Genomic DNA, 27,457 nt, shown 5'->3' with positions numbered 1-27,457 from the left:
ACTAAAAAAAAAAAAAAAAAAACTCTTCAAAATATGTTATTTTACATTCTACAGAAGAAACCATAAGGGTTTCAATTTCATAAATGTTTCGAATGACATGACCATACAAAATAACCAAATTTTCCCTTTTGGGTGCAGATATGGTCATAATTAAGAAAAGACACTGGAATATGATATTTTAATGTTTTGTTTTTTTATTTTAGTCTTCAGTGTCAACTGATCCTTCAGAAATCCAAAATGCTGATTTGGTGCAGCAATTAATCTCAATCAAACTGCAGGTGGGTTATTTGGCTAGGTTAAAAAATAACTAACCCCCCCCAAGATAACTAACACAAAACACAATAAAAACATGGTAACATAATAAAAAACTTATTAAAGTTATCCATTTTTTGCAAATAAACTTCATATATGTAGTGTGAAGGCAGATGCAGCATTAGCATCACAGACAGTTCTGAATTGCTAAAAAAAGATCAGGAACAGAGTGTGGCTCATTTATTCCTGGAATGAGTTGTCAGCACCTGCCAAACAGTCGGGCACATTCTGATCACAATCTTTTACCGTCCGAAATATTCTAAACATATTGCAGCATAACAAGCCTGCTGCCACTGTGTGAACAATGAACGCTCAGGCCCACTAACATGTGAAGAGCCAGTCTGTTACAAATCATACATAAGAACAGCACGGATCTCTGTTTTGGAAAACGGGCACCACTGTCACAATCCCAGTCAAGAACAGCAGCAGGTGGTCACTTCAACCCCCCCCCCATCTCACAACGTCCCCTTTTGTCCCATAATCCTGTGTACCTCAGTATCATATTGCTGTGACTGTATCAAGGGAGGTGCCTGAAGGGCTAATTTTACTCTGGCCTTGTCCAGTGTGAGAGGAATGTGTGCGCGTGAATGCTTGTACAACAAAAGAACTACAGAATTGGCACTTGGCTAAGCTCCGCCTTATGACTAATCATACCTCAGCAGTCAGCAACTGTTGTGTCCATCCAGACATGAAAAAAATTGAGTATGCAGCATAGAAATGGGCTGCCAAAATCACAACTGGTACCTGTAGGCATCGGTCAGCTATCCCACACTCCATTCCCCATCCTCCTGGTTTGACGGAGAAATACATATTATTATTTTGTTGCCAGTGGTCAGGTGACACAAAAAGGTATCTAGAGATTGAAATGGGAGTCAAATCCCCAAAAGAACTGACTCTTTGATTCGTTGTGTATTGAAGGTTGATTCCAAAGTTTGGAGTGGAATTGACTCAGTGGGTATGATTTGGTTAATCCTAATCACTTAAATCTTTACAAAGAAGGCAACTGTTGCGTCTTTCTGAGTATTATAAGTGAGTGTTTGAATCATTCAGGACTACATTTTGTAAAAGCGTCTTAAGTGTAAGTGGATCATAGAGTCTGTTGGTGCCGGTGGTTTATGATCTACTCACTGTTTATTATGCATTTGGAAAACGTAGCCAAGAGTTCTTCACCGCAACACCATAGCAGCGCTAATAGAGATTTTATATGAAAAAATATTACAATAGTTATTAATTGAATTGTAATGGTAATTATTATACTCCATCTCCCTTTTTTTCTTGACAAACAATGTCACTGAGGTGTTCAAAAGTACCACAGTTATTCTAAATATTAGGAATAGTTCTGTTATATACTGATGTTTTCATTTATTCGCTATTGCTTTTCAGCTGACTGAGAAGTGTTTGCAGTCTCTGCAGCTTTTTGTCGCATTACTGAGTGCATATTTTAAAAAAGCAGACAATAAGATGTCATAATTCATTTCAGCCTCTATAAAAATAAGATCTAATCAGTTCTTACCACTTTATGAGCACTTTTCACTAATAATCATGCTGTTCATCTCTAGTTCATTCCAAGGAGTAAGCCACAGTAACCGGGTTGGTAACAGTAACCAAGGGGCGGAGCGTAGCAAAGGGTCAATTATGAAAAAAAAGCAGACAAGGAGAAAAAAGAATAATCGACTGAAGACAAAAAAAAACCTAGTACAAAAATTCTCTGACCATCACATTTTTCCCTCCAGATCTATTCTTCAGAGCACACAAAATCAGGACAGGCATTCAGAGCTTTCACCACCACGCATTTGTGTTTCCAGGCACACCTTGAAAAGTCATTTAATATGGTTCTTTTGTATCTGCCTGTGTTGATATTGGCAACTGACATTGTTCATTTTCATTTCACAGGCTGGATCATTGCTCTAACTGACCGTGAAGCCACCGAGGCATTTTCAGTAGTATAATAATCTCTGCCCTCTGTGTTTTTGTTCAGTCTTAGCCAGTTTAGAGATTTTGAAGGCAGAAAAAATATGCTGTGAAGTCTGCAGTAATCTCCCACTTGCAGATAAAGCACTGAAGAAACATGTGCTCAGGTATCATTTGAACCAGGTGGGCCATTTTTAGAGACTCGAGGGATTAAGGGGGGTACCTTCGTTGATATTTTTTTACTTATTCCTATTCCTCTTATACTCAGGTATAGTCAATAGACCAATATAAATGGTCATATTCAATATTTACAGTATAAGGACTCATTGTTCCACTGCATCACATGTCCATTAATGTAAACCTTTAAAATGTCTTCAGGGATTGCAGGATCAATCAGTCAGGCTCTCATTTAAGCCAGCACAAAGCAACATGTCATTTGTATCACTTTGGTAAGAAAGCATTTCCAAAAAAAAATCAATGTAAATGTTCCTCTGATCATAATTATGAACCTCATGAATAGAATGTGACAAGAATGAAAGATGAAGGATCGTTTGAAATTAAAAACACTTAGCGTGTGTGGACTCAACCAGCTAAAACACACATCTGCACACACTCAAAGTAATCCGCAAGATTTACACGGGGGGGAGGACTGAAGAGGATTCATCAAACGATTACATCTCTGCAAAATTAGTGGCATTCGTTCTCTTTGACTCTTGTGCTTTTGCACTCTCATTCTTGTTGGTTGTTACTGGAGTAAAAGCTGGAGGTCTCCGACACGGTCTTGGAGATGCTACGGGAGGATGAGCCATTGGAGGTGAGCTCCCTGGAGGGGCTGTGAACTGCCGGCCTCCCAGCAGCCCCTCTGATGCTCCCAAAAGTGACCTTCTGGCCATCTTCACACGGCTGCATCACGCAGGACACGGTGGTCTCCATTCGACTGGCCCTGTACAAACTGGTCTGGGTTTGAAAGTACCGGGTGGACTTGAGCTCTAGACCCTCATAGGATCCCTCAGGGACACATGGACAACAGTGGAATGCTTGCTTAAATCCGGCACGGAACCTGAGGAAACATTTAGGCAATGTAGGAGATGAGGATGATGGGTTTAAAGTTGAAAATTGACTAGAAGATATTAAAGCTTTGTTGTCTTTCAAAGGCTTTTGTGATGGATTTCTCAGTGAGGCGGTAAAACCAGGATACATTAGAGAATAATACATCACAGCATTGGACTACATTTTATGGCACAAAAAGATGGATCGTTTTGAACAATAATGATATTATAGCGAATATTACAGGGACTCTGGAAAAAGCTAGACGTGCCTGTGTGTATGTGTGTGCACGTCAATTACTGTGTTTTCACTCCAGGTGAAATTACCTGTCATTGAGGCAGCAGTAGATAATGGGGTTGTACATAGTGGAGCTCATTGCCAGCCACATGATAGTCAGATAGACCTGCTGAATGAAGGGATGCTCAAACAGATGCGGATAGAACTGGTGAATCAGGAAATAGACGTGATAGGGGAGCCAGCAAACAGCAAACGTACATACCACCACAATCATCATCTTCACCACCTGAGGGTTGGCAAGAAGAGAAAATTTCAATATTGGTTATACTGTATGACTATAAATACATGTTCTGTCCTTCAAGCTGATTTCCTGGGCTTTGCTTGCTGCCCATATTGCACAAAAACTGGCAGAATGCTGACAGGCGAAATGTCCCCTAATAATTTTCTTGACAGCTTTTAGGTTCAGTGGCTTTAATATACCACCAGCAAGCAGCATGCAAACGTTTAATTAAAAATTACATTAAAACGTAATAAATATAAAGCTAAACATATGCATTGAGCAGAGCCATTAATCAAAGAGACAAATATATTTTAAAAATAGCTTCAATAACATAAATGCTATTTAAGGCTTATTGTTTCCATAATAAAATATTTTCTTCTCTCCCACCTTACTGCAATGTGAAGAGACAATTGATTTTCCTTCAAAAAAAAAAAAAAGTGTAAACTTTTGTGTCAGCTCAATATAGACACATTGGTTTAAGTAATGCCTTGAGTTTAGGTGGGACTACTTGTTGGTCTGATAACTGGATGACAGTTTGAGTATTTGGGAAACCAAATAATATTTCCATTTCAATTTTCTGCAACTAGTGGCACTAAAATTATATAGCTTTAAAGGCACACTCAGTAATTTTTCCCTCATTAAAACAAGTTTTGCATTTGATTTGCAATTCATAAAAATGAAAATTACTTTTGAAAAAATATGTTTGAAATGAGGTAAACTCACATAGATAGAATCCAGTCATATGTCACATAGAGCAAGTTGCCTCATGAAGGTCAGTATTTCCAAAACTGTGTCAATGGTACATTTAAAGAACACTTTTTAAATCTTGAATAAAATCTGACAACAATGGTATTTAAAACACAAATTGGGCTTCTTTATCTCCAACTACACACACTGGCCTGGCTATTGTCCATGCACATTCATGAGTGAACTAACAGGTATCTGGCTCTTGTAACTAAGACAGGACTCTCCCACTCATTTTTATTCAACTTAATGTCTCATCATCTTATTATCCATATTTTTCTACGCAGAAGTAAGCTATTTTCTGTGAACATGCAAGACTTTTGATTCATTAGCCACAGCAGGTAATAGATATTTGCACTACAATGTGTTCATGGTTATAAAAATAAAGAAAAATAATATTATAAGAGACACCAGTATGCAATATCAAGCAACATAAGTTTTGTACTGTTTTGTACAGCTAAAAAAAAAAAGGTGGCAGATGACAACTGAAGCCTTGCACATTCAAGTTAACAATAGCCACACCTGCACTTAAGTTATAACTAAGGTGGATAATGTCGCTGGAATCATGCATTTCTACAATGGCATTAGTAACTGAAATCTTCTGTGAGATGCCACATTCATGTTGCTTCAGCATATGTCCAAAATGGTACTTATATATATAAAAAAAATACTGAGTGCACCTTCAAATAACATCTTATTTTTCAGCTAATGCATCTTATTATTCACTACTTTGACTTTCTTGTTTTATCATTCTACCATAGAAAAAGCTGCCTGTGGACTAATGTCAATAAGCTGCACATGTCCCAACACCTCTAAGTCTGTGAAAAGTGGGTCAGTTACCCCAAACTACTCTTGTTCTACAACACTAGAATATCCTGATCCTGAAATGTGCCTGAAATCAGCATGAAAACCACAGTGACACACTCTGCCAGAAGTAAGTAGTAGAAAATCACTCAGTCACCAGCAGACTATCAGAGGCTCTTTGATGTTTATGAAGCTCAAACAGAAGACGGGGACATACAGGCGCTCAGAGGTAGTGTGTCACATTGTGTCATCATAAGTACTAATGATGGTTGCTTAAAAATAGATTAAGATATTTTGTGTGAGTTAGAAGAGGAAGATAGTGAGGCATAATGCTATAGCAGTGATATGTAAAGTAGATATTGGAGAGGAGCATATCTTGACTTCATATCCTTCAAGTGTGGTGAATGAGGCAGACACACATACACACAGAGAATACAGATGAAAGAAGCAGACGGACCTTCTCACTGCGTGTGAACTCTGTCTGCTTTGTTAACTCAGGGTTCAGAGTCTGACCTGCACTGTGTGTGTAGGCAAATGTCACAGGCTTAAAAGATGATGAAAAAAGGAGGAGCAAGAGGATCATGTGATGAAGACCTTGCGTTTGGCGTTCAGCTGCTCTTGATAACGGTCAGATGAATCTCCTGGGATCTCACTGGCCCACAGAGTCAAACCCACCACCAGGTAAGCACAGCCCATCACCAGGAGAGGGAGGAAGTAAATCAGCACTGCTACACACACAAAATACCTTCAAAAGGATAGAAAGAAAGAAAGAAAGAAAGAAAGAAAGAAAGAAAGAAAGAAAGTATTTTTCATATTAGCATTATTGTAACTCTAGATAGTAATTTGTAGATGTTGTAATAATTAAATTTGCATGTAATTTTAGCAGTCTTTTTCACTAACACCTGAAATCCTGTTTGCTATTTTAAGTTTCTGGTTTTCATGGGATGGGAAAAACCAACAGGAATGTCCACACTCGTTTTTTTCTATTTAAAGATTTTTTTGTAATTTTATTATGCAAATATGTAGTATTTCATCCATCCTATTGATTTTATTTATCGGTTTAATTTAACTCTCATTCTTGATCTTTTGTTTATTTCATATTATAAGAATGCAAAACAAGGCTTATGAAATAATATACAGCAAAAGAAAAAAAAGCTATTGTAGCTATGAATTAGACATTTGTTACATGATTTTACTAAATTAAAACGAGGGAATGAATTAGTACAATATGGCCACAAGTTAATATGTCTATCGCCATACATTTTTTTATTTCAATTACTAAAATCATCTGAGAAATGCATTCATGTAATTGTAATCATTCCTTTAGTGAATTGGGTGTATAATGCAAACAGCACGTCCGAATAAGGACGTTATCAGCTGGCGCAATTCATTCTTGGTGAAATCTCCTCTCACTGTTCAGACTGTAATGTACAATTCCACTGATTCTTTTCTATTCTCAAAACAGTTTTGCTTTGCCAAATCTCTGTCAGACTTGAGTCATGTTGCCTGTCCAAGAAATCTAGGCCCAGCTCATTTCTTTCCCCTAATGCACTGGGTCTAACAAAGAACTAAGATTATAAATCAAACACAGCGCCACAGACAAGAAGTCATCTATCAAAAATGAATATATTACTTCACATTAATCCCTCAAAAGCAATTAAACCTGTAACAGGGAATCACAGTAACCAAATTGCATCACGTTTCCCTTTAGTTTACAGTCTAAATCTATTAAAATGCACCGCACGTGTTTGAATCACAACGTTGACTTGCAAATCCACAGCCAGGTGACAATACAGTGTTTGCTTTCTTAAAGGAACTGCTCAATAATGTTGAAGTTTTCACATCCCCACCAGAAAAATCACAAATATGATTGAACATTTGTGAATATGTGATATAATAATATTATATTCAGCCCTCATGAATATTAAATAGCCCAGTTTTAAAGTAATCTTTAACCATCCATTCATGTTGTAATTGATATTCATGAGACAAACCAATTTCAGATTGAGTTATGTGACTGCGCTCCTATAAAAATCCCTTTTTCTCCAAATTGAACAAACTGGCGATGTTCTCTAAGAGCTAACAGTAAACACTGCAGGAAATGCCCCAAGGGCCAGACTGAGAGATACTCGTATCAGGAATGCCACTTGCCAATCTGAAGACAACACAAGAGATGAGTTCTCTGTAATATTGTTGCTTCCTGTGATTCCCTCCATGAGGGATTTGAAAAACGACACCATGATTAATTATACTTCCATTTTTTCATATTCCTTAGTGACACAGGTGCACTGCTGTCATCAGGAGAGTTGGACTTGGCTCCATTCATCCGCCCACTTCCTACGCTAACACCTTCTCCATGGCTGATGTTAAAGAATGTGTCCAGGAAAGATGATTGAACCAGGTACAGCATGAAAGAACTCTGATGAGGCAGTTTAGTCACCTCTCGCTGACCACAGCTTATACCTCGCTCACCATTTCACTAACAATTAAGTGCAATCAGGAAAACAGGCATTGAAAGAAAGAAAAGAGAAGGCGAGAGGCTGAGAATGAAAGCTTAACATTTATTTTTATAGTTTCAGGTTCTGATGTTATACTTAAACGAGGTAATGGTGTGTTTTTGGCCCTGCACTAAGAATATACTACTGGCCAAAAGTTTGGAATAATTAAGATCTTTTCAAATGCTGTTGAAAGAAGTCTCTAATCATCTAATGCTTACCAATGCTGCATTTATTTGATCAAAAACAGTAACATGATGAAATATTATTACAAAATAACTTTTCTATTTGAATATATTTTTCCAGTTTTTTTCATATATTTGAATCCAGTTTTCAGTGTCACACGTTCCTTCAGAAATGATTCTCATATGCTGAGTTGGTGCTCTAGAAACATTTCTTATTAAAATCAATGTAGGAAACAATTGCTATTTTTTTGTGGAAATACTTTCGTGGAAACCGTGATAGACTGCCATTAATTATTTCAAACATTTGACTGGTAAAGTGTTGAAAATGTTTTTAATGAGTGAACGAGTGCACTTTTAAAAAGGTGAGGAAATTAGAAAACATGCAGTGCTGAATCTCTGTTTGAATCTCAATTGTAATTGATTAAAAAAGGGTGAAAATCAAATCAATTATTTCAGGAGATCAAATTTACATTTATATTGAAAAATAAGGCAATCGGTGCACTATTGACAGTTTTTTATTATTTCAGGGAAAGTCGTGGCCTAATGGTTAGAGAGTCGGACTTGTAATCCGAAGGTTGCGGGTTCGAGTCTCCGGCCGGCAGGGATTGTAGGTGGGGGGAGTGAATGTACAGCGCTCTCTCCACCCTCAATACCACGACTGAGGTGCCCTTGAGCAAGGCACCGAACCCCCAACTGCTCCCCGGGCGCTTAAAATGGCTGCCCACTGCTCCGGGTGTGTGTTCACAGTGTGTGTGTTCACTGCTGTGTGTGTGCACGTTGGATGGGTTAAATGCAGAGCACGAATTCCGAGTATGGGTCACCATACTTGGCTGAATGTCACTTCATTATTGCATCTTGATGTTAAATTGTTGACAATTTAGTTTTAAGGACAGTTCATTCAAAAATGTCATCAGTTACTGTTATTCTCATCTTGTTCCGAAGTTATATGACTTTCTTTCTTCTGTGGAGCACAAAAGTAGATATTTTGAAAATATTTGTGTTTTTATCTAAATAATGACAGTGGGGTCTAATGTTATTTTGGACACCATTGACTTTCATTGACAAAAACAGTTCATCAAATATTCATCAAAATGCTGTATAATCTAGAGAGTCAGGTAAAAGACAGAATTTTCCTATTTTTATGTATTTCGAATTCCTTTAACTATACAGATTTAATCCATTTATTTCTTAATATTAAAAGTTACTATTGCATCTCTGCATAGAACATCTACACACAGGGCCATACAACTGCAGCACTTATTCACAGAACACCCATTTATGAATAGTGCAAAGGTTTGGCTGACAACATAAAAAGGGAGCTAATTAATATTATAAAGGTTGTGCCAAACAGTGATACCATAACCTAACCATCTTGTCCCGTCCCACTCTTAAACTCATTCTGACGCCACGTACACACTTTCATGCATTCCAGTACATTTAGACAAGCAAAGTAAAATTCCAGAGAGAAAGTGATTTTTCATCTGCGGATGTGGAAATTTCATCAACATTACTGAGAAGTTCCTGTATGAAATATTATAGTAGTTAAGTGGCGAATTGTGGTCTTAATTCATTGAGTATATTAGAATGCCATATGTCAGAACAACCGGTCAATTCACAGTCACAGGTAATGAAGAGATGTAGCAGTATGCCAGCTAGACTAATTGCTTTCAGAGTCAAAGCCGAGACTTTCTACTTGCACTATGACAAATTATCTGACAGAACTGTGTTGTAAAAAAAGGCTGCCAGTTAGAAGCGATGGCTCAGTATCACACTTCCAATTGGTTTACACCTTTCAGATTTGGAGTGTCTGTGTTTACCACGAGCAAACAGTGTGAGGAACTGTCATGCAGCAGTAACTCACTAATGATATCTAAAATACAAGTTACTGTTTCGTTTCAGCAGCACATTTTGGTAAATGGAGCTTAAAGAGCATCACGATACGTCGGTTATTAACTTCCTTCTCGCACAAAAAGAAAAATGAGAGTAATTAATGAAACATGCTAATAGAATGTTTGATTATTGAACGCCTCGCAGATAGGACTAATGAATTAATACCCAAAATAGAACACTTTGGGTGCAAATACAATCTTTATGGCGTTTGTCATCCAAAAAAACACCAAAAAAACCCCAGCAATCAGCTATTAGTGAGGACATTTGCAATAGAGGGAGAAGTAGGCAATTATTTAATTCGAATCAAGACCAAGAATTGGTAAAATTATGCAATGGAACCAGACGGAAGCCTAATTATAAAACAAATAAAGGTTGTTTTTTTCCCTCATTCTCACCTCTTTATGTCCTCTAGCTTCTCTACTAAAACTTCCCTGGATCTCTGAGTCTGAGGCAAACATTTGCATAAACAATCTTTGAATTTGTTCTTTCAGGATTAGGACACGTCAGACAAGTATCAGAATAACAGGAAGGGAGAGAGACTGGGACATCTGATGTGGTTTATATGTGTCGGACAGGGTGATTATTCCTTATTTAGCAATACTTCACATCATATCGCTACCACCAGATGTTTGACCAATTATGGAATTGCCCAAATTGCAACAGTGTTGTGGCCAGTGGTATAGCTAAGGGTTGAGACATTTTTAAGTATAGTTAAGTACAAGTGTAAGGAAATACTCAATTTAAAATTGTTACTGCAATTTAAAATTGTTTATTTGTTCTCTTTAAATGCTATTTTTATGTTACTTTTAGTTAGAAAAATTATGTAAAATAATGGTCAACAATAAATAAGAAAACTGCTAATTAATGAGTTAAAAGTAATTTTAGAGTAATAAAATGTAGATTAATACATTGCTATTTAGAAATGTATTTATTTTGGTGTAACTTGTGTTCTAGGCAAAATTGTTTTATGAATTTTATTCAGTGTTTGTAGGGTGAAAAATCCTAAATCTACACTATTTTTTTTTTTTTTTTTGTTGCTTAGTCTGTTTATTAAACTTTTATAATAATAGAAGAATTAAGATACAAGATAATAGAAACAAATATTTTTCCAAATCTACAATATTTTCATATATATTATCAATCAAAAGTTTGAGGTTATTAAGAAATTATAAGAAATATAAAGAAATTAATACTTTAGCACGGATACATCAAATTAATCAAAAGTGACAGTAAAGACATTTATAATGTTACAAAAGATTTATATTTCACATAAATGCTGTTCTTTTGAACTTTCTATTCATCAAAGATTCCTGAAAAAAATGTAGCATGGCACATTAAATTGATCAAAAGCGAAAAAGATTTTTGTAATGCTACACATATTATATTTATAATGTTTTCTATCTCATAAACATGGGTATTTCTCATTTCAAAAGCATAAAATTGTTATTGACATCTTATTGAAATGTTATTTATTTGACCCCTTTTTGCACACCGGCTCCTCTGCAGATCTATAACAGCTACCAGATGTGTCTTTTGTTGTCTGCATGCATGCGTTGTACTGTCTTCAGACACCTCATTAGAACTAATAATTCATATTAACTTTTCATATTTGTGGAGCATTTTGTCTCTGTAATCTCTGGTAAAAAAAAAACAAAAAAATTGCTAGCTGCACTGCAAGTTCTTCTGGTTGAGTCTCATGGCAATTTGCAGAAATCAGTGCTGCACAGAGTGCACCCTGTCAGAATCCAGATTGAGGAGAGCTCAATTTCCCCCTTTTCTCGCAAGAGCTGAGAAGAAACGGAGGGAGAGAGAGAGAGATGAAGCCTGCAGCAAGCCTGTGGGTCGCCCAAAAAAGACATCTAAGTTTAAGGCTAGGCAAACTGAAACAGACTGGCCACATGCTGTTAGTGAGCTGTCAGTTTTTAGGTAGGGATGACAGAGAATGTGTTATCTGTGAACCACCATCAAACAGAGCCAAAGAACACGATGAAAGGGTCAGAACAGTGGCAGGGTGCTGAGATAACATCATATATCTCTGCACTTTTTGTAGTCATGCTGAATTCAATTCTTAGAAAGTAATTTTTTTGAGGAAAGATAATGTGGTATCTAGCTATTTTAGCTGGACTGCCTGATGTACCGTGTAAGTATATTCATAAGTCAGCGTGTTTACAAATGCTTCTATATAAGTGCGCTTTTGCAGTATCAAGTTTGGCTGTTTATTTAAAGGATGAAAAGTAAAAAGGGGGTAAGATGACATGCAGTATGATGCTGGCTCCTGTTAAAGTATTTGATTTGATCTCTTTTAAATCCCATTTGTTTCTCCTGGACAGCAATGAGATCAAGATGAGACTTTTGCTTCAATTGATAGTTCTGCTATTCTGTCTGAAAATCCGCCCTCATTAAAAACTTAACATTTAAACATTTAAATTCTTAACAAGTCAGCGGGGTAGGACTGTATAGTTTGCAGTTTTACTGATTTCAACTGACTGATGAAAAATAAAAAAAGCTCCAAGTTTGTTGAGATTATTTCTAGGCCAAATATTTTGTGGTTACATATCATTATGACTATTAATAATGTTTATAATGATCTTTATTATTATTGCTATATTATAATTACTACTACTACTACACAAACTATTAAATAATTGAATATTCTATAAAGTATTGAAAAAGAAATCATAACATTTCACTATAAAATAAAAAAGATACTGTATTATACTAAAAAAGTCTACATAACTATAAAGCTACAATACTATTATACTTTATGGCTCTCTTAATTTCTTCATTTTCAAACATTAATCCATTAAGCATTTGTTCTCCCATATTGCGATACTTCAAATAATCATGCAGCCTTATCTTCTTTTGTATTCTGCACAAAGAAAATTATACAGGTTTGGACCTGGACCGACATGATTAAATGTATATAGATTTTTCATTTTTAGGTGAACTATACCTTTAAAGGGGTCATATAATGCCCATTTTCCACAAGTTGATATTATTATTTAGGGTCTTAATGAAAAGTCTGTAACATAGTTTAAAATTTTTCATTGGTAGTGTAAAAACACCTTTTTTTACCCTGTCAAAAACAGCTCTTGTCAGAGCAAGCCGTATTGTGTTATTCTCCTTTAAATGTTAATGAGCTCTGCTGACCCCACCCCTCTCTTCCGAGCCGCTCTCTGGGGGACTGTTTACTTTAGCCGCATTCATCGTGAAACTTGATAATTAGCACATTTTTGGGAAAGGCGATTTGCAAAGATTCATTTAAAAAACCTTGTACTCACTTCTTCTGGAGGTGAAGCTGGATCACGAATGATTTGCGCGAACATAGACGCATTTAGGTAGATCGAGGGCGCATTCCCTTCAGAACCAAACGCAAACCTCTCAGTGGTGGAGCTAGAGTTTTATACATGGGGTGGCCAAGGCTAATTCTGTCATGGTCCATAGACCCCCTTATGGACCATGACAGAAAATCAGTGTATAACTCCAACCTGGCATAAAAAAGCATGAATAAATCCTACAAATGCTGATTACTTCACATTACCACACATTAGCTGTGGTAATGTGGCTTGATGATCTATTGCTGATCGATTGCTTCTGTCTGTCGTGCTACTGAGAGGTTTGCGATTGTAGTTCCGTGAAACTTCACTTTTCTGTTGAATCTTACTTTCATCTCTATCTTACTTTTGTTTAAAACTGCGCGTGCAGCACGTTAGCATTCGTTAGCCCGTTAGCTTGTCACTCACGGTTCCATTCGCGTTTCTATTTGCGCCTATTATTGTTTCATTTTTTCTCCCTCCGTTTTTCACGAGTTCATCAAACAACAGTGGTAAGTGAATCATTCTTCAATCACGGTGAGTAATGGCTTCTTCTCCTGCTATTGTTGTTTGCACTGTTTGCTACATGTACAGTTTATCTCTCTCTGTCGGCGACGAGGGATTCACATGTGATAAATACAGGGAAATAGTTAGGCTGACAGAGAAGATTTCAGAATTAGAGACACGCATCCAAACTTTAGTTGAGGACAGTAAGAATGTGAGGGCTGTAGATACTGCTTTGGATGTGACTAGCTCAGGGAGTCCTGTACATTGTTCGGTTCTGGTAGAGCCCGTGCAGCAGGGCAACTGGGTCGCAGGTCAAAACACCACTCTTCTGTTCCGATCAGAACATCAAACAGGTTCTCCCTACTCAGTGACGCACCCACTGAGAAACCTGATGAAAGTGCTCTAGTTATTGGCGATTCTATTGTACGGAACATGAAAATAGAGACACCAGCCACCATAGTCCAATGTTTACCGGGAGCCAGAGCGCCTGACATCTTGGCAAATTTAAAAGTGCTGGCTAATGCCAAATGTAAATTCAGTAAGATTGTTATTCACGTTGGCGCTAATGATGTTCGACTTTGCCAGTCGGAGATCACTAAAATTTTTTGGGAAGTCGTGGCCTAATGGTTAGAGAGTCGGACTCGTAATCTAAAGGTTGCGGGTTCGAGTCTCGGCCGGCAGGGATTGTAGGTGAGGGGAGTGAATGTCCAGCGCTCTCTCCACCCTCAATACCACGACTGAGGTGCCCTTGAGCAAGGCACCGAACCCCCAACTGCTCCCTGGGCGCTGCAGCATAAATGGCTGCCCACTGCTCCGGGTGTGTGTTCACGATGTGTGTGTGTTCACTGCTGTGTGTGTGCACGTTGGATGGGTTAAATGCAGAGCACGAATTCCGAGTATGGGTCACCATACTTGGCAGTATGTCACTTCACTTCACTTCAATATATTGTTAAAGAGGTGTGTGAACTTGCAAGTACGATGTCAGACACTGTAATATGCTCTGGTCTGCTCCCTGCTTACCGGAGTGATGAGATACATAGCAGACTGTCGTCACTCAATGGCTGGATGTCTAAGTGGTGCCAGCAGAATAACATAGGTTTCATAGACAATTGGAAGAATTTTTGGGGCAGACCTGACCTGTTGAAAAGAGATGGTCTTCATCCCTCCTGGGGTTGTGCCGCTCTTCTCTCTAGAAATATGGCACATAGTCTTAGAGTTCGTACTTGACTAACTGGGGCCCAGGTCAGGAGGCAGACAGACTGGCTAAACCGACCATCTGCTAGCCGCCTCACGTTACAGAAGTCAGTTCATTCTCAGCACATAGAGACTCTTTCACCTAGATATCACACTGTAGAGACTGTGTCTGTTCCCCGAACTAGAAAATACAGAAAACATCCAAACCAAAGTAAGAGTAACAATTTAATTGATGTTCAACAAATAAAAAACAGATATAATACAGATAAACAAATTATACGTAAAGCTTGGCTTATTGAATATAAGATCCCTGTCTACAAAAGCACTTTTTGTAAATGATATTATCACTGACCATAAACTAGATGTGCTTTGTTTGACAGAAACCTGGCTAAAACCAGATGACTACATTACTTTAAACGAGTCTACCCCCCAAGATTACAGTTACAAACATGAACCGCATCCAAAAGGTAAAGGGGGAGGTGTTGCCACAATTTATAACAATTTTTTCAGTATTTCTCAGAGGTCCGGTTTCAAGTATAATTTGTTCAAAGTAACGGTGCTTCATATAACATTATCCAAAGAAACAAGTGTTAATGATAAATCCCCTGCGATGTTTGTACTGGCTACTGTATACAGGCCACCAGGGCACCATACAGACTTTATTAAAGAATTTACTGATTTTCTATCTGAGGTAGTGCTGGCTACCTTAGGTAGTCCTAATTGCTGGTGATTTTAATATCCATGTTGATAATGAAAGAGATTCGTGGGATCAGCATTTATAGGCATTCTAAACTCCATTGGTGTTAAACAACACGTTTCAGGACCTACTCATTGTCGAAATCATACTCTAGATTTAATACTGCCACATGGAATTGATGTCAGTGGCATTGAAATATTGCAGCACAGCGATGATATCTCAGATCATTATCTAGTTTCGTGTATATTCCATATAGCTAAAGCTGTAAAGTCAACTCCTTGTTACAAATATGGTAGAACCATCACTTCTACCACAAAAGACTACTTTATAAATAATCTTCCTGACTTATCTCAATTCCTCAGCATATCCAATAGCTCAGAACAACTTGATGATGTAACAGAAACTATTGACTCTCACTTTTCTAGCACTTTAGATACGGTTGCTCCTTTACGCTTAAGGAAGATTAAAGAAAAGAATCCAACACCGTGGTATAATGAGCACACTCGGGCCCTAAAGAGAGCAGCCCAGAAAATGGAGCGTAGCTGGAGAAAAACAAAATTAGAGGTATTTCGTATTGCTTGGCGGGAAAGTACCCTATCCTACAGAAAAGTATTACAAACTGCTAGATCTGCTTACTTTACGTCTCTTTTAGAAGAAAAAAAACACAACCCCAAGTATTTATTTAATACAGTGGCTAAATTAACAAAAAATATAACATCAGCAGGTGCAGACATTACCCAGCAGCACAGTAGTAATGACTTTATGAAATACTTTACTTCCAAGATCGAAACCATTAGAGATAAAATTGTAACCATGCAGCTGTCAGCCACAGTATCACATCAGATGTAGACTAGAAAATTATGTTGGCATTAGAGGAAGTGCACTGGCATGGTTCAAATCTTACTTATTAGACCGCCATCAATTTGTGGCAGTAAATGAAGAGGTATCATACCAATCACAAGTGCAGTATGGAGTACCTCAAGGCTCAGTTGTTGGCCCCTTACTTTTCACGCTTTACATGTTACCCTTGGGAGATATCATTAGGAAACATGGTGTTAGCTTTCACTGTTATGCTGATGATACCCAGCTCTATATTTCTTCGCGACCTGATGAAACTTACCAATTTCCAAAACTATGTATAGTTGTATGTATAGTTGAATGTATAGTTGTTATCAAAAACTGGATGACTAGCAATTTCTTACTGCTAAATTCTGAAAAAACAGAGGTGTTAATTATTGGACCAAAAACTTTTGCATGTAATAACCTTGATCACTGTCTAATATTTATAATAATAATGATTAAAAAAAATTATAATTCTTGAGCAGCAAATAAGTATATTAGAATGATTTCTGAAGGATCATGTGACACTGAAGACTAGAGTAATGATGCTGAAAATTTTGCTTTGATCACAGGAATAAATTACATTTGAATATATATTCAAATAAAGCAGTTATTTTAAATAGTGAACATATTTCACAATATAACTGATTTTGCTGCATTTTGGATCAAATAAATGCAGGCTTGAAAACAAAAGAGAATTCTTTAAAAACATAAAAAATCTTATTGTTCAAAAACTTTTGACTGGTAATGTACATTTTTTCTAAACTAAACTATTGTTAAGGTTAAAGTAACAATTGGTTTGTATACAAGTTCATATTAGACCATTTCTATAATTACGTTATATCTATTCATTTTTATTAATTATAATTAAAAAAGAGCAATTATGAGTAAATATTTAAATTTAATTTTTACAAAATTCTCTGTTTTTCTCACAAGTTTATGGACACTGGGTGAATTTTTTTGTTGTTATGTGACAATGTTTTGTAGCTGCTGTCTTTCCACGATTGAAACACTCATTGAGTGATTACATGAAACACTATATTCAGTAAGTTGTAGTGTATCTTTCAACGTGGATGGGATGTTCATTCAATGTTTACTTCATGCTAATAAGAATGCACTCCTGCTTCGCTTGAACTTGAAAAGCGGGAGCGCGCATGATCCGTCACGCCAGCCACTAAACAACCCCAAAACTGTTTTTATCGTTTGAAATTCTTAATAAAACTAACAGAATTTGAACGCTGAGACTTTGTTTCATGATATTATAAGTGACCTGTTCTGTCGTGTCCGTCAGCTCGTTGTCTATGTCCTCTCTGCTCTGCGATGTTTTTCACTCTGTAAATAAACGTGTGGCGTGAGAGCATGTGCATGAGAGGCTAGAAATGGACGAGACTAAGCTCGATGCGGAACACCAAACGTGTCACATCCTTGAGTTCGAGGCTAAAATAAACGCTTATTTCAGTACGATTAAACAAAGAAAATGAAATCGTAGCATATTAAACCCTAACCCTAACACCTAACCACCCTGGATACCCCTCTGGCTCCGCCACTGAAACCTCTTCAGCGGCTCAGATGACGGGAGTAAATGACGACTGCTATGTTCATTATTACATCCAACAAAAAAACACCTCAATCGCTTAGGAGTCATTCTTGTCTACATCTGCTCCGGCGGTGAAACAACTGATGACAGCTCACTCAGGGTGGGTCTGAGGTAAGACACCAGTGCAGTCTGTGCTAAAATGCTACTGTCAATCAAACTATCATGGGAGCGGCCTTCGTCCGTGTGACGTCACACAACAGGCATCTGAGATCGGCTCAATTTGAGAAAGGGGTAAAGATTTTAGTAGATTAAAAAAAAAAACACTAGGTGGATTTTTATCATTATAGGGTGGTTGTGTACACACCCTGCCAACACACATTTTAGTTCAAACAACTTGTAAAAGTGCATGTAGCATTATATGACCCCTTTAAATTAAACAACAATAAAGTCTTTATCTCAGTGAAAAAAAAAAAAAATCTGGGTGGTCTGCGTGTGTATGTGAGAACAGAATTATATACGTATACGTGTGTGAAAGTTATCTGAGTAACATACAGATAATTTGTCAGCACTTGAACATAAGCATGAGCTCATGTCAGGTATGTTGCATGTGAGCTTTCATAACACACCGGACTATTTATACTCTGGCATGTGTCTCGAGTCTATCATAACACCCAGCACGGCGAAGCCATGAACAAGAGCTAGATAGTGTGCCGTGCAACACTTCAGACTCAGTTCATGTGCTATAAAACAGACCTTGTGTCATTGCTAATCAGACTCCTCTATTATGTTAACGCGAGACAGGTCTCATCTCGGTTTGGCGCACTTAACCCATCTGTACAAGTTATTACAGCTTCATTATAAAAAATACTAAGTGCTACATCCATTCAGACGTGGACTGTGTGATTGTTAAGCATGCTGACTAGATGACAATGATACTCAAAAGTGGATTTAAAGGGGATTTTTCATTTCATTGAGTGAATTTGTGTGAGTATCACACAGGCTAAGTGCAGACTGGTTCTATTTCTGTGTGTGAAATTAGTGTGAAGCTCTGAAGAAGATTTAGAGATGAACTAAACTACAATATCTAATTTAAGACAATCAAAATAACTGCCGTATTATGAGTAATCTTTAAGCTGATGTTGATGAACAGCTCACCGCTACAGTGCTGAAGACAGTTTGGCTTCCTGCTACGCGCATCCAACCTCATGTGGATCTGAAGATGCTTGTGCTCAGTTTTTACTTCCTGCATGCTTGTCAGAATCGAGATGATGTTAGACGTTACTGGAGTACAGTACACAGCAAATCATTCTTACTCAGTATTTTTGGACTTGGTTTTCAGTTATAATATCTGAACATTCTTAAAACAACAAAGTACTTGAAAAGCAAATTTGTATGGATCTTACTTTTTTGCTGTGGCACTAATACTTTACTCCCACATTTTCTTCATTTCTAATCCTATTTAGGAAGAAAAAGGCTCACTAATTAGAAATTACTACTAATTATTTTATGCTTATTTGCTCTAATTAAGGGTAAGTATATCAAATGATATATTAACATCTCAGAGGAGTCTTCCTGATCAGTGTTGCCCTCATCTTGCTCAATGGAGCTTGTAAAACACTATTCTCTTTCTTTTCTTTTTTTTTTTTTTTTTTTGCAAACTGAAATGAATATAAGCTATTAAATGTTGTTGTTTTTTTGTTTTTTTTATCCCAATGGCAAAAGGTTTTTATAACAAAATTTTGTGAGGTTTAAGAGATGAGGTAAAAAAAATTACAACATATTTTCACTGAAAACAGATTTTAGATTATGTTTACATCTGGTTTTAAGATGGGTTTTCAGTGATCCGATTGCAAGTGGTCAGTCGAGACACATTAACGCTTCCACCTGGAATTAACAAGCGTTCCAAATATGACTACTTGTGTTTGGATTTTGTCGAGACACGCTCCTCTTATTGCAGCACACTCTCCAATACATCACTTTTGCAGAGAACCGAGAGCAGTGCTCAAATACCGTCTGATTCACGGCCCACTGTTTCCGTGTCCAACGGCTCTATCGGATCCCAAAATAAAGCAACAAATGGTGCTAATATACACTCAAGGTGCACTGTAGTACTACTGCAATTCATGATCCTAACTGTTATCTCAATACTAAAATCTCAAATGCCCAGATAGACCATAATCCTTGTGATTTCACACAAGTCTAAATCACTTGTGTGATGGGCGAGTGGTTGCGAACAGGCTACCCTGCGATCTGAGGCACATTCGGGACAAATGAGTTTTTATACTAATGCCAGGTGTAAATATGGTCTTATTATATTATTGTTGTCAAGTAAATTTGTATTATTTTAAGGATATTTTTAGTGTAAAATGAGATAACAATAGAGATTAAGATAAACTAATTAATGTTTCTTGCAGAAAAGTGTGAATTATAAAGAAATATATTGTTCTGTAGAAAATGGATGTGCTAGCTTCCATACCCCCTGGTAGGAACACCAGCAAAAAAGGTTTTATATCACAGCTCAACTGCGGTGTGAAAGACACGGTAATGGAAGAGGGGATTTTGGGGAAAATGTGAGATGAGTTTTAGTGAGTAAGAGAGAGACGGTGGGGTGCTTAAGGGAACATCTCGGGGGCCGTAGAAGTCTGACTCCTTTACTAACTAACAGAGAAGGACTCGCACTTCTCACTCACAGCAGTAAAGACAGACAGAAAGAGGAATATAACAAGTACACCAAAAAACTGTACAAAACAGAATGTGAGTGAGAGGCAGAAACAGGTGATTGAAATATACAAAGGAAAAAAAATAAAACAGAAAGAAGGGAGGGAGAGAAAGAAAATGATTTTTTTACGGCAGGGGGTGATAAATCATAATAACACTACTTTTCGATGGTGTCTTTCTCTACAAAGATAACAGCAGTGATATATGTAATAAAGATGAAGAATGTTGTTGAGCAGAAGTTTTGATTTGGGTTTAGTGTGTTCAAGTGTGTTAATATGTAATAAGTAATATTATAGCACTGGAATTTGTTATTGTTTTGCTAAGTGCTCACTGTAGTTGTTTATTAATAAGCGACAGCAGCAATACCGTCTCCAGCACACAGTTCTCAGACACATGTTTTAATTTCGATAATAAATCAAAATAGTTTTTGGAAATTTCTAATTTTAAAGATTTACATTTATGTTTTAACTTGCAAATGAGCAAATGCTCCACAATAGATACCTGATATCCAGATGAGTGCATCACATGCACTATTAATGGAAACTTTCACTGTTGCTAAACATGCACTGTTTAGCCAAGTTATTTGTGCAAAATCGGATTTCATGATTTAAGCGGTTTTGTGACATCACCACTGGCACATCTGTGCACCCTTCCCCCACAGCTGTCCTCACCGTGTTTCAAAACAAAGTACCGTCCACAAAATTTCTTTGCAGAATGATCTCGGCTTCTATTGGGCTCGATGTTCGATGTCTTTGTGCACCATTTTCACAGCACTTGACATTAGACCTCAGCACTTCAGATTAAAGTTGATCTGCATACAAGCCAACTTTTTGAGAGTATATAACCACAGTACGGAGGAGTAATAATCATTAGCGTCTGCTCTTGTAAAGTCATTGTATTCACCCTTGGGCAAGATTTCCAATTATGTTTGCTTTAATAGTCTTGCACTCTTGTCTTTTCTCTCTCTTAGGACCATGACTTTCCTGTGTTTACTGTTTTCTTTGTAATGAAGCTCCTCTCTGTTGTTATATAAGCAACATGTAGGGAAAAAGCAGCGCTGATTTTTGATTACTCCAAAACTAGAGAGTAATAAAGGTAATATTTCCAGCAACATCCGGAAATGTTGGTGAAATCTGGAAAAGGAATCTGATCTGGAAAAGGAATTATCATGCACCTACAGCCATAAATCTACATTTAAATACATTTCTGAAGCAAATATTCAACCTAAATATTTTCCAATATCAGCAAATGGTGGCATTGGGCAATTAAGCGTGCAGATTAGTTAAAAGTGAGATGTTTACATTGTTTTGAAGTCGAGGACAGTGTACTCAGGCCAGTCGATGTAGCAGACCACCCTGCCGGGCAGCTGGTCTGTGTCGGAGTAGTAGTATTGTGGGAAGGCCAGCAGAAGAGCCAGCACCCAGATGACCCCGATGACCACCTTTGTCTGAGTTGCAGACATCCTCTGCTGCAGGGGATGAATGATGGCCATATATCTGTGGAAGAAACAGACAGATGTGCTGAAAGCTCCACAGCTGTTGTATACTGAGGTGCTTACTGCTTACATTTTTTTCTTTAAGCTTATTTCAAGATGAGCAAAAACAATAAAAATGAAATCTAATTATTAAAAATTGAACAAATACATTTAATATTAAAACTTTTAAAGGAATAGTATAATGCAAATTTGCTGAAAATTTTATCACCCTCAGGCCAACAAAGATGTAGATGAGTTTGTTTATTCATAATAGCAGATTTGGTGAAATTTAACATCACATCACTTGCTCACCAACTGATCCTCTGCAGTGAATGGGTGCCGTCAGAGTGAGAGTCCAAACAGCTGATATAGGGCTGCATGATAAATCGCATGCGATGATCATGCGCATCACGTGCTTTCAGATGGAACGCATTTAGTATACAGAGCCGTAGTTCACTGACAAGCTACGCAATATCGCGTTCATAAGGCGATTCATCTGCGATTATGAACGCGATATTGCGTATCTTGTCAGTGATCTACAGCTCTGTGTATTTAATGCCACTCCATCTGAAAGCACGTGATTTACTACTAATCATACTGACAAGATGCGCACGACAATCACATGTGATTTATCGTGCAGCCCTATAATAATCTTGTGAAGTGAAATGCTGCATGATTGTAAGAAACATCATTCATTAAGGCATTTAACTTTAAACTATTGTTTCCGCCTCAAATACAAGTCCATGGTCCATAATATTTCTTTCTCCATTGAAAAAGTCATCTTGCTGAATTAGGAGAGAAATACAAGTAAAATACAAGTAAGTAAAAACAGTCCAAAACCATTCTAAACAAATATGTTGGTGGATTTTGATGTGAGAGGACAACAGAGGATGGACTTTTTCACTGGATGTTATTATGGACTCACAAACATGCAACTTTTTACTTCTCAAGATGTTCGTTGATGGACTGAAGTGGTGTGAATTACTTGTGGATTACTGTGATGTTTTTATCAGATGTTTGGACTCTCATTCTGACGGCACCCATTCACTGCAGAGGATCCTTTGGTGAGAAAGTGATATAATGCTACAATTCTCCAAATCTGTTCAGATGAAGATACAAAGTCATCTACATATTGGATTGCCTGAGGGTGAGAAAATTTGCTGGAAATTTGGTGAACTATTCTTGCAGAGTACCCCAAGAACGTATTTGACGTAATCAGCGTTGTTTACGTTCAGGGGAAAAGCATGAACGAAAACTGCATAATAAACGTTGTTTATGTGCGTATGCATTGTGATACTCTCTAAAATGGTGGACAACGTAACTCGGGGGAGAAAAATGGTTGAGTAAATAGTTATTTTTGTTGACTTTGTGCAAAAAAATAAGTATTCTCGTAGCGTCGCAAAGCTGAAGTTGAGCCACTGATGTCACATTTACATTTATTCATTTAGCTGACGCTTTTATCCAAAGCGACTTACAATTGCTATATATGTCAGAGGTCGCACGCCTCTGGAGCAACTAGGGGTTAAGTGTCTTGCTCAGGGACACATTGGTGTCTCACAGTGGATTCGAACCCGGGTCTCTCACACCAAAGGCATGTGTCTTATCCACTGCGCCATCACCACCCCACATGGACTGTTTTACAGATGTATTTACAGATGCTTCTGGACCTAGGAACATTTCAGTTGCGTTGCTGTCTATGGAGGTTCAGATAGCTCTCCGATTTCATCAAAAATATCTTAATTTCACTCTCAACACATTCTATTTAAATCACTTATTTTCCCACTGTAATCTTCATTGATACTTTGCAGCTCGGGTTGTGCTTGAAAGCATGAGATATTGTCCTGCTCTGCACTCGCAACAAGTTAATCTGTCAACACATCAGTGACTTCATCACATCCACACAGACACATCACTGTCCAGCACAACGATCTCAGTGTTATCTAAGATAAATCCTCTTAAATCATTTGCTCCAATATGGAGCTGTATCATTATAAAACGGAATGAAAATGCCCAGAGAGTAAATCCCACACACACAGCTTACAAACCTATTGAGCGTCTACAATAGTGGATTTGTACAGTTTTTAGATTTGGGTTTGTGCTTTAGTAACAACAGGTATCATTGTTATAATATGAGCTCTGCAGTAATAAAGAATATCTGTTACAGTTATCGGTTACAGTATATGGACAGTGAATATACACTTGTGGCAGGATTTATTTAAATTAATCATTTGGAGCTGGGAGAAACCTTGCAGAACCTAATGTACCACTTTCAGTTAGTATTCAAAGCCAGGCTATGTCAGCATTTTATCTGAAGAGTAAAACATTGCTTTGTTTCCCTCAGAAGCTGTGTGCGATGTGTGATCTCTACTGAACCAAGATTTTCACGATGTTCGGTTCTGTTAAAGGTTCTCAGCGTGAAACACACAGTGCAACCAGTGAAGTCTTATTTTTGAGTGAATGACTTATGAGCTGTTTCATTTTGGTGAATCACTAATAATTATAAATCATTTGGAACAGTTTCTCAATTAATCTCACTGATTTACTAAACCGCAATTCAGTGGCGAGGCCAGAAATTTTAAAGTGACTGGACCTTGGTGAAATTAGTTTGAGTGCCTACTCTCAAACTAAAGTACATTATTTTATGTAAGATAAAAATAGAGATACAAATTTCAATAGTTGGTTTTTGGCTGACAGAGAAAATGGTCAAAAATGCGAACCAAAATATATGCCTATATTGAAAATAAAAATGTGACTTTACTTGAAAATGTGACTTTACCATTAAGCTTCCTACACAACAGATAGTCTTGTGTCATATATTGTTGAAAAGCATAATTGTTTCATGTAGACCAAACAATATCAAGTACAGCTTTTGGGCCACGTTTTGGTAGCTTCACTAAACATTAGTAAACCCTAGTATATCACATACATTTATTTAAAGCAGGTGTTCTCATTTCAAACAAGCCCAAACTCAACATAACACAATGTATATCTTAAGATAATCATTGTAGTGGCATTACATGATGCTTTGCTAAAGCCAAAGGACATCCGGGATCTGAATGTGTCTCGATGATGATAATTTTTTCAACACCATTTGAAAATGTTGAAAAGTTCAACCAATACACCTTTTTCCCAAAGAGTCTATTGCATTTTAGATTATGGGAGGCACTTCTAATCTTGAAATTTTCTCTCAAAAACAGTGAAATAAATAATTTCAAATACTGAGGTTGCACTACAAATAATCCTTTTCCGTCAGTTTGATTGAATGAGCTGTAAATTTTCCTTCATGTTCTATTTTCAGACGTCAAGAGAATAATGTAATGCTTGATATTTTTTGGTGACATGATATTTCAACAATATCTATGGCAAGAGCTCTTTTGAGTCCGCTGAATTCTTTTCCTCCTGATTATTTTCATGTTTCCTTTGTGTTCCATTGTAACAGTATGAAAAAAGACAGAATACACTGCGCATTTGTGGTCTGCTCTACCAATTTAATATTCAATGAATAATTCACTGGAATGTTCTAAGAATCTCCCAAATGCCTCCAAAAGTCAAGGTTTATTTTCACACGGATGCTTTAAAATGTAATTGCTGGTGCCTATAACCTTGTTTGTTAGAGCACTGACATATAGCACAACTGTGCCTCCGGCTGACCAGTGTTCGAATCTTGACCCAGGGTCTTTTGTCGATTCCTTCCCCCTCTCCTCTCCCAACACTTTTCTGTCAATCTCCACTGTCCTGTCATCTAAAAGCACACACACACACACACACAAAATATATATAAGGAAAGGGAAATGGTGTGTGGCCAAGTATGGTGACCCATACTCGGAATTTGTGCTCTGCATTTAACCCATCCAAGTGTACACACAGTGGTGAACACACACACCTGGAGCAGTGGGCAGCCAATGCTGCAGCGCCCGGGGAGCAGTTGGGGGTTCGGTTTTTCCCCTTTTTGTTTTGTTTAAACTTTTCCATGGACCCTCCCCCCGTAAAACTGCTCTGCCTGGAGCAGGGAGATCGCCCGCTGGAAGCTCACACCCTGCGGTCAAAGGCACGCGTTCCAGCGGGCGGTCTTAAAGAGGATTTTGCCACCTTTGTGGAGAGGGTGCTGGTACACAATGACTCGATGTTCACCGTCGGCCCTGTGGATGATGATTTCGCCACCAACCCCACTCCACAACTGCCAGAGACCAGCCCACCACCAGCGAAAGATGCGATGGAGGTGTCGCACGAGCCCACCGCAGACCGAGGAGTTCAGCGCACCGCGATGGAGGAACTTGGACCAAGGACAAGGTTGGAAGTTACCATCGCCCCAAAGCCTACTACCCCACAATGGTCTGACCAGGTGTGTGAGCCGGCTATACCGCTGAGCACTGAGGGAGTTTTAGTGGAGTTCGGGGATATGGAGGATTGTCCCGCCCACACTCCTCCCGCTGTGAGTGAATACGAACTGGCCTCTGGTGGATATTATGAGGAACTAAAGGACATTTTTTCGGAGGACCTGATTTACTTTTTTGGAGAGGTGAACCCTAAGCTCCCTGTTTTCCCAATACTCATGTGTCTCCACTGGTCCCGTCCAGCCCTGAATCTCCTGTGTCTCCGCTGGTCCCGTCCAGCCCTGAATCTCCTGTGTTTCCTGAATCCCCGCCCAGCCTCCCTCTCCCACCTCCTCACTCAACCAGTCCTTCAGCCCCACCATCACTGATGTCCTTCAGCCCCTCTGCACCTCCCACTGGTCAACTGGATATGCCGAGTGTCTTCGGACCATCAGCTCAATCCTACACAGAGGATCCCCTGTCTCCGCCTCAGAACTCTGTGCCCCCTGCTCCACCTTGGTCCGTCGACACTTCGGCTCCACCTTGGCTCCTCCCTCCCTCAGCTCCACCGGAAACCATTGGCCATACGGCTTCTCCGGGCTCCCTCGTCCATTCGGCTCCACCTTGGTCAGTTGTCGACCTGCCTGCACCTACGGCTGGCTCCTCCTTCCCTCCGACTCCGCCTTTGTCCTTGGTCCACTGGCTCAGCCTCTGACCTCTGGATTTCCGGTTCCTCCTCGGACGCTCGTCGCCGCGGCTCCTCCTCTGTCTCCAGGACCATCGGCTGAGTGTCGCTTCATTGGCTTTTCGGCTCCATCTGGGTCTCCATCTGCGAGGGCTGCATCTCCATCGGTCGTCCCCAGGGTGTCCATGACTGTCAAGGCGTCATTCCCACCTTGGCTCCTCCCGCCTTCGGCTCTGCCCTGGGGCCTCGTCCTGGTTGGTCTCTGGCTCAACA

General features: G+C 38.4%; 1 protein-coding gene across 1 annotated transcript in view; it reads right to left on the bottom strand.

Annotated features, from left to right (window-relative positions):
- Positions 1-2,952: 2,952 nt before the first annotated feature.
- The window catches only part of LOC306869257 (substance-P receptor-like), a gene marked incomplete at both ends in the record, with an annotated part of 30,511 nt that continues 6,006 nt past the window's right edge, over positions 2,953-27,457 (bottom strand). The window contains 4 exons of the mRNA XM_079415943.1: positions 2,953-3,283; positions 3,597-3,793; positions 5,930-6,080; positions 22,014-22,208. Of these exons, the coding sequence (XP_079272069.1) occupies positions 2,953-3,283; positions 3,597-3,793; positions 5,930-6,080; positions 22,014-22,208 (874 nt within the window). The remainder of the gene's footprint in view (positions 3,284-3,596; positions 3,794-5,929; positions 6,081-22,013; positions 22,209-27,457) is intronic.

The sequence above is a fragment of the Barbus barbus genome, assembly GCF_936440315.1.
Source record: "Barbus barbus genome assembly, chromosome: 5".
Taxonomy (NCBI): domain Eukaryota; kingdom Metazoa; phylum Chordata; class Actinopteri; order Cypriniformes; family Cyprinidae; genus Barbus; species Barbus barbus.
This window is presented reverse-complemented; position numbering and strand designations above follow the sequence as displayed.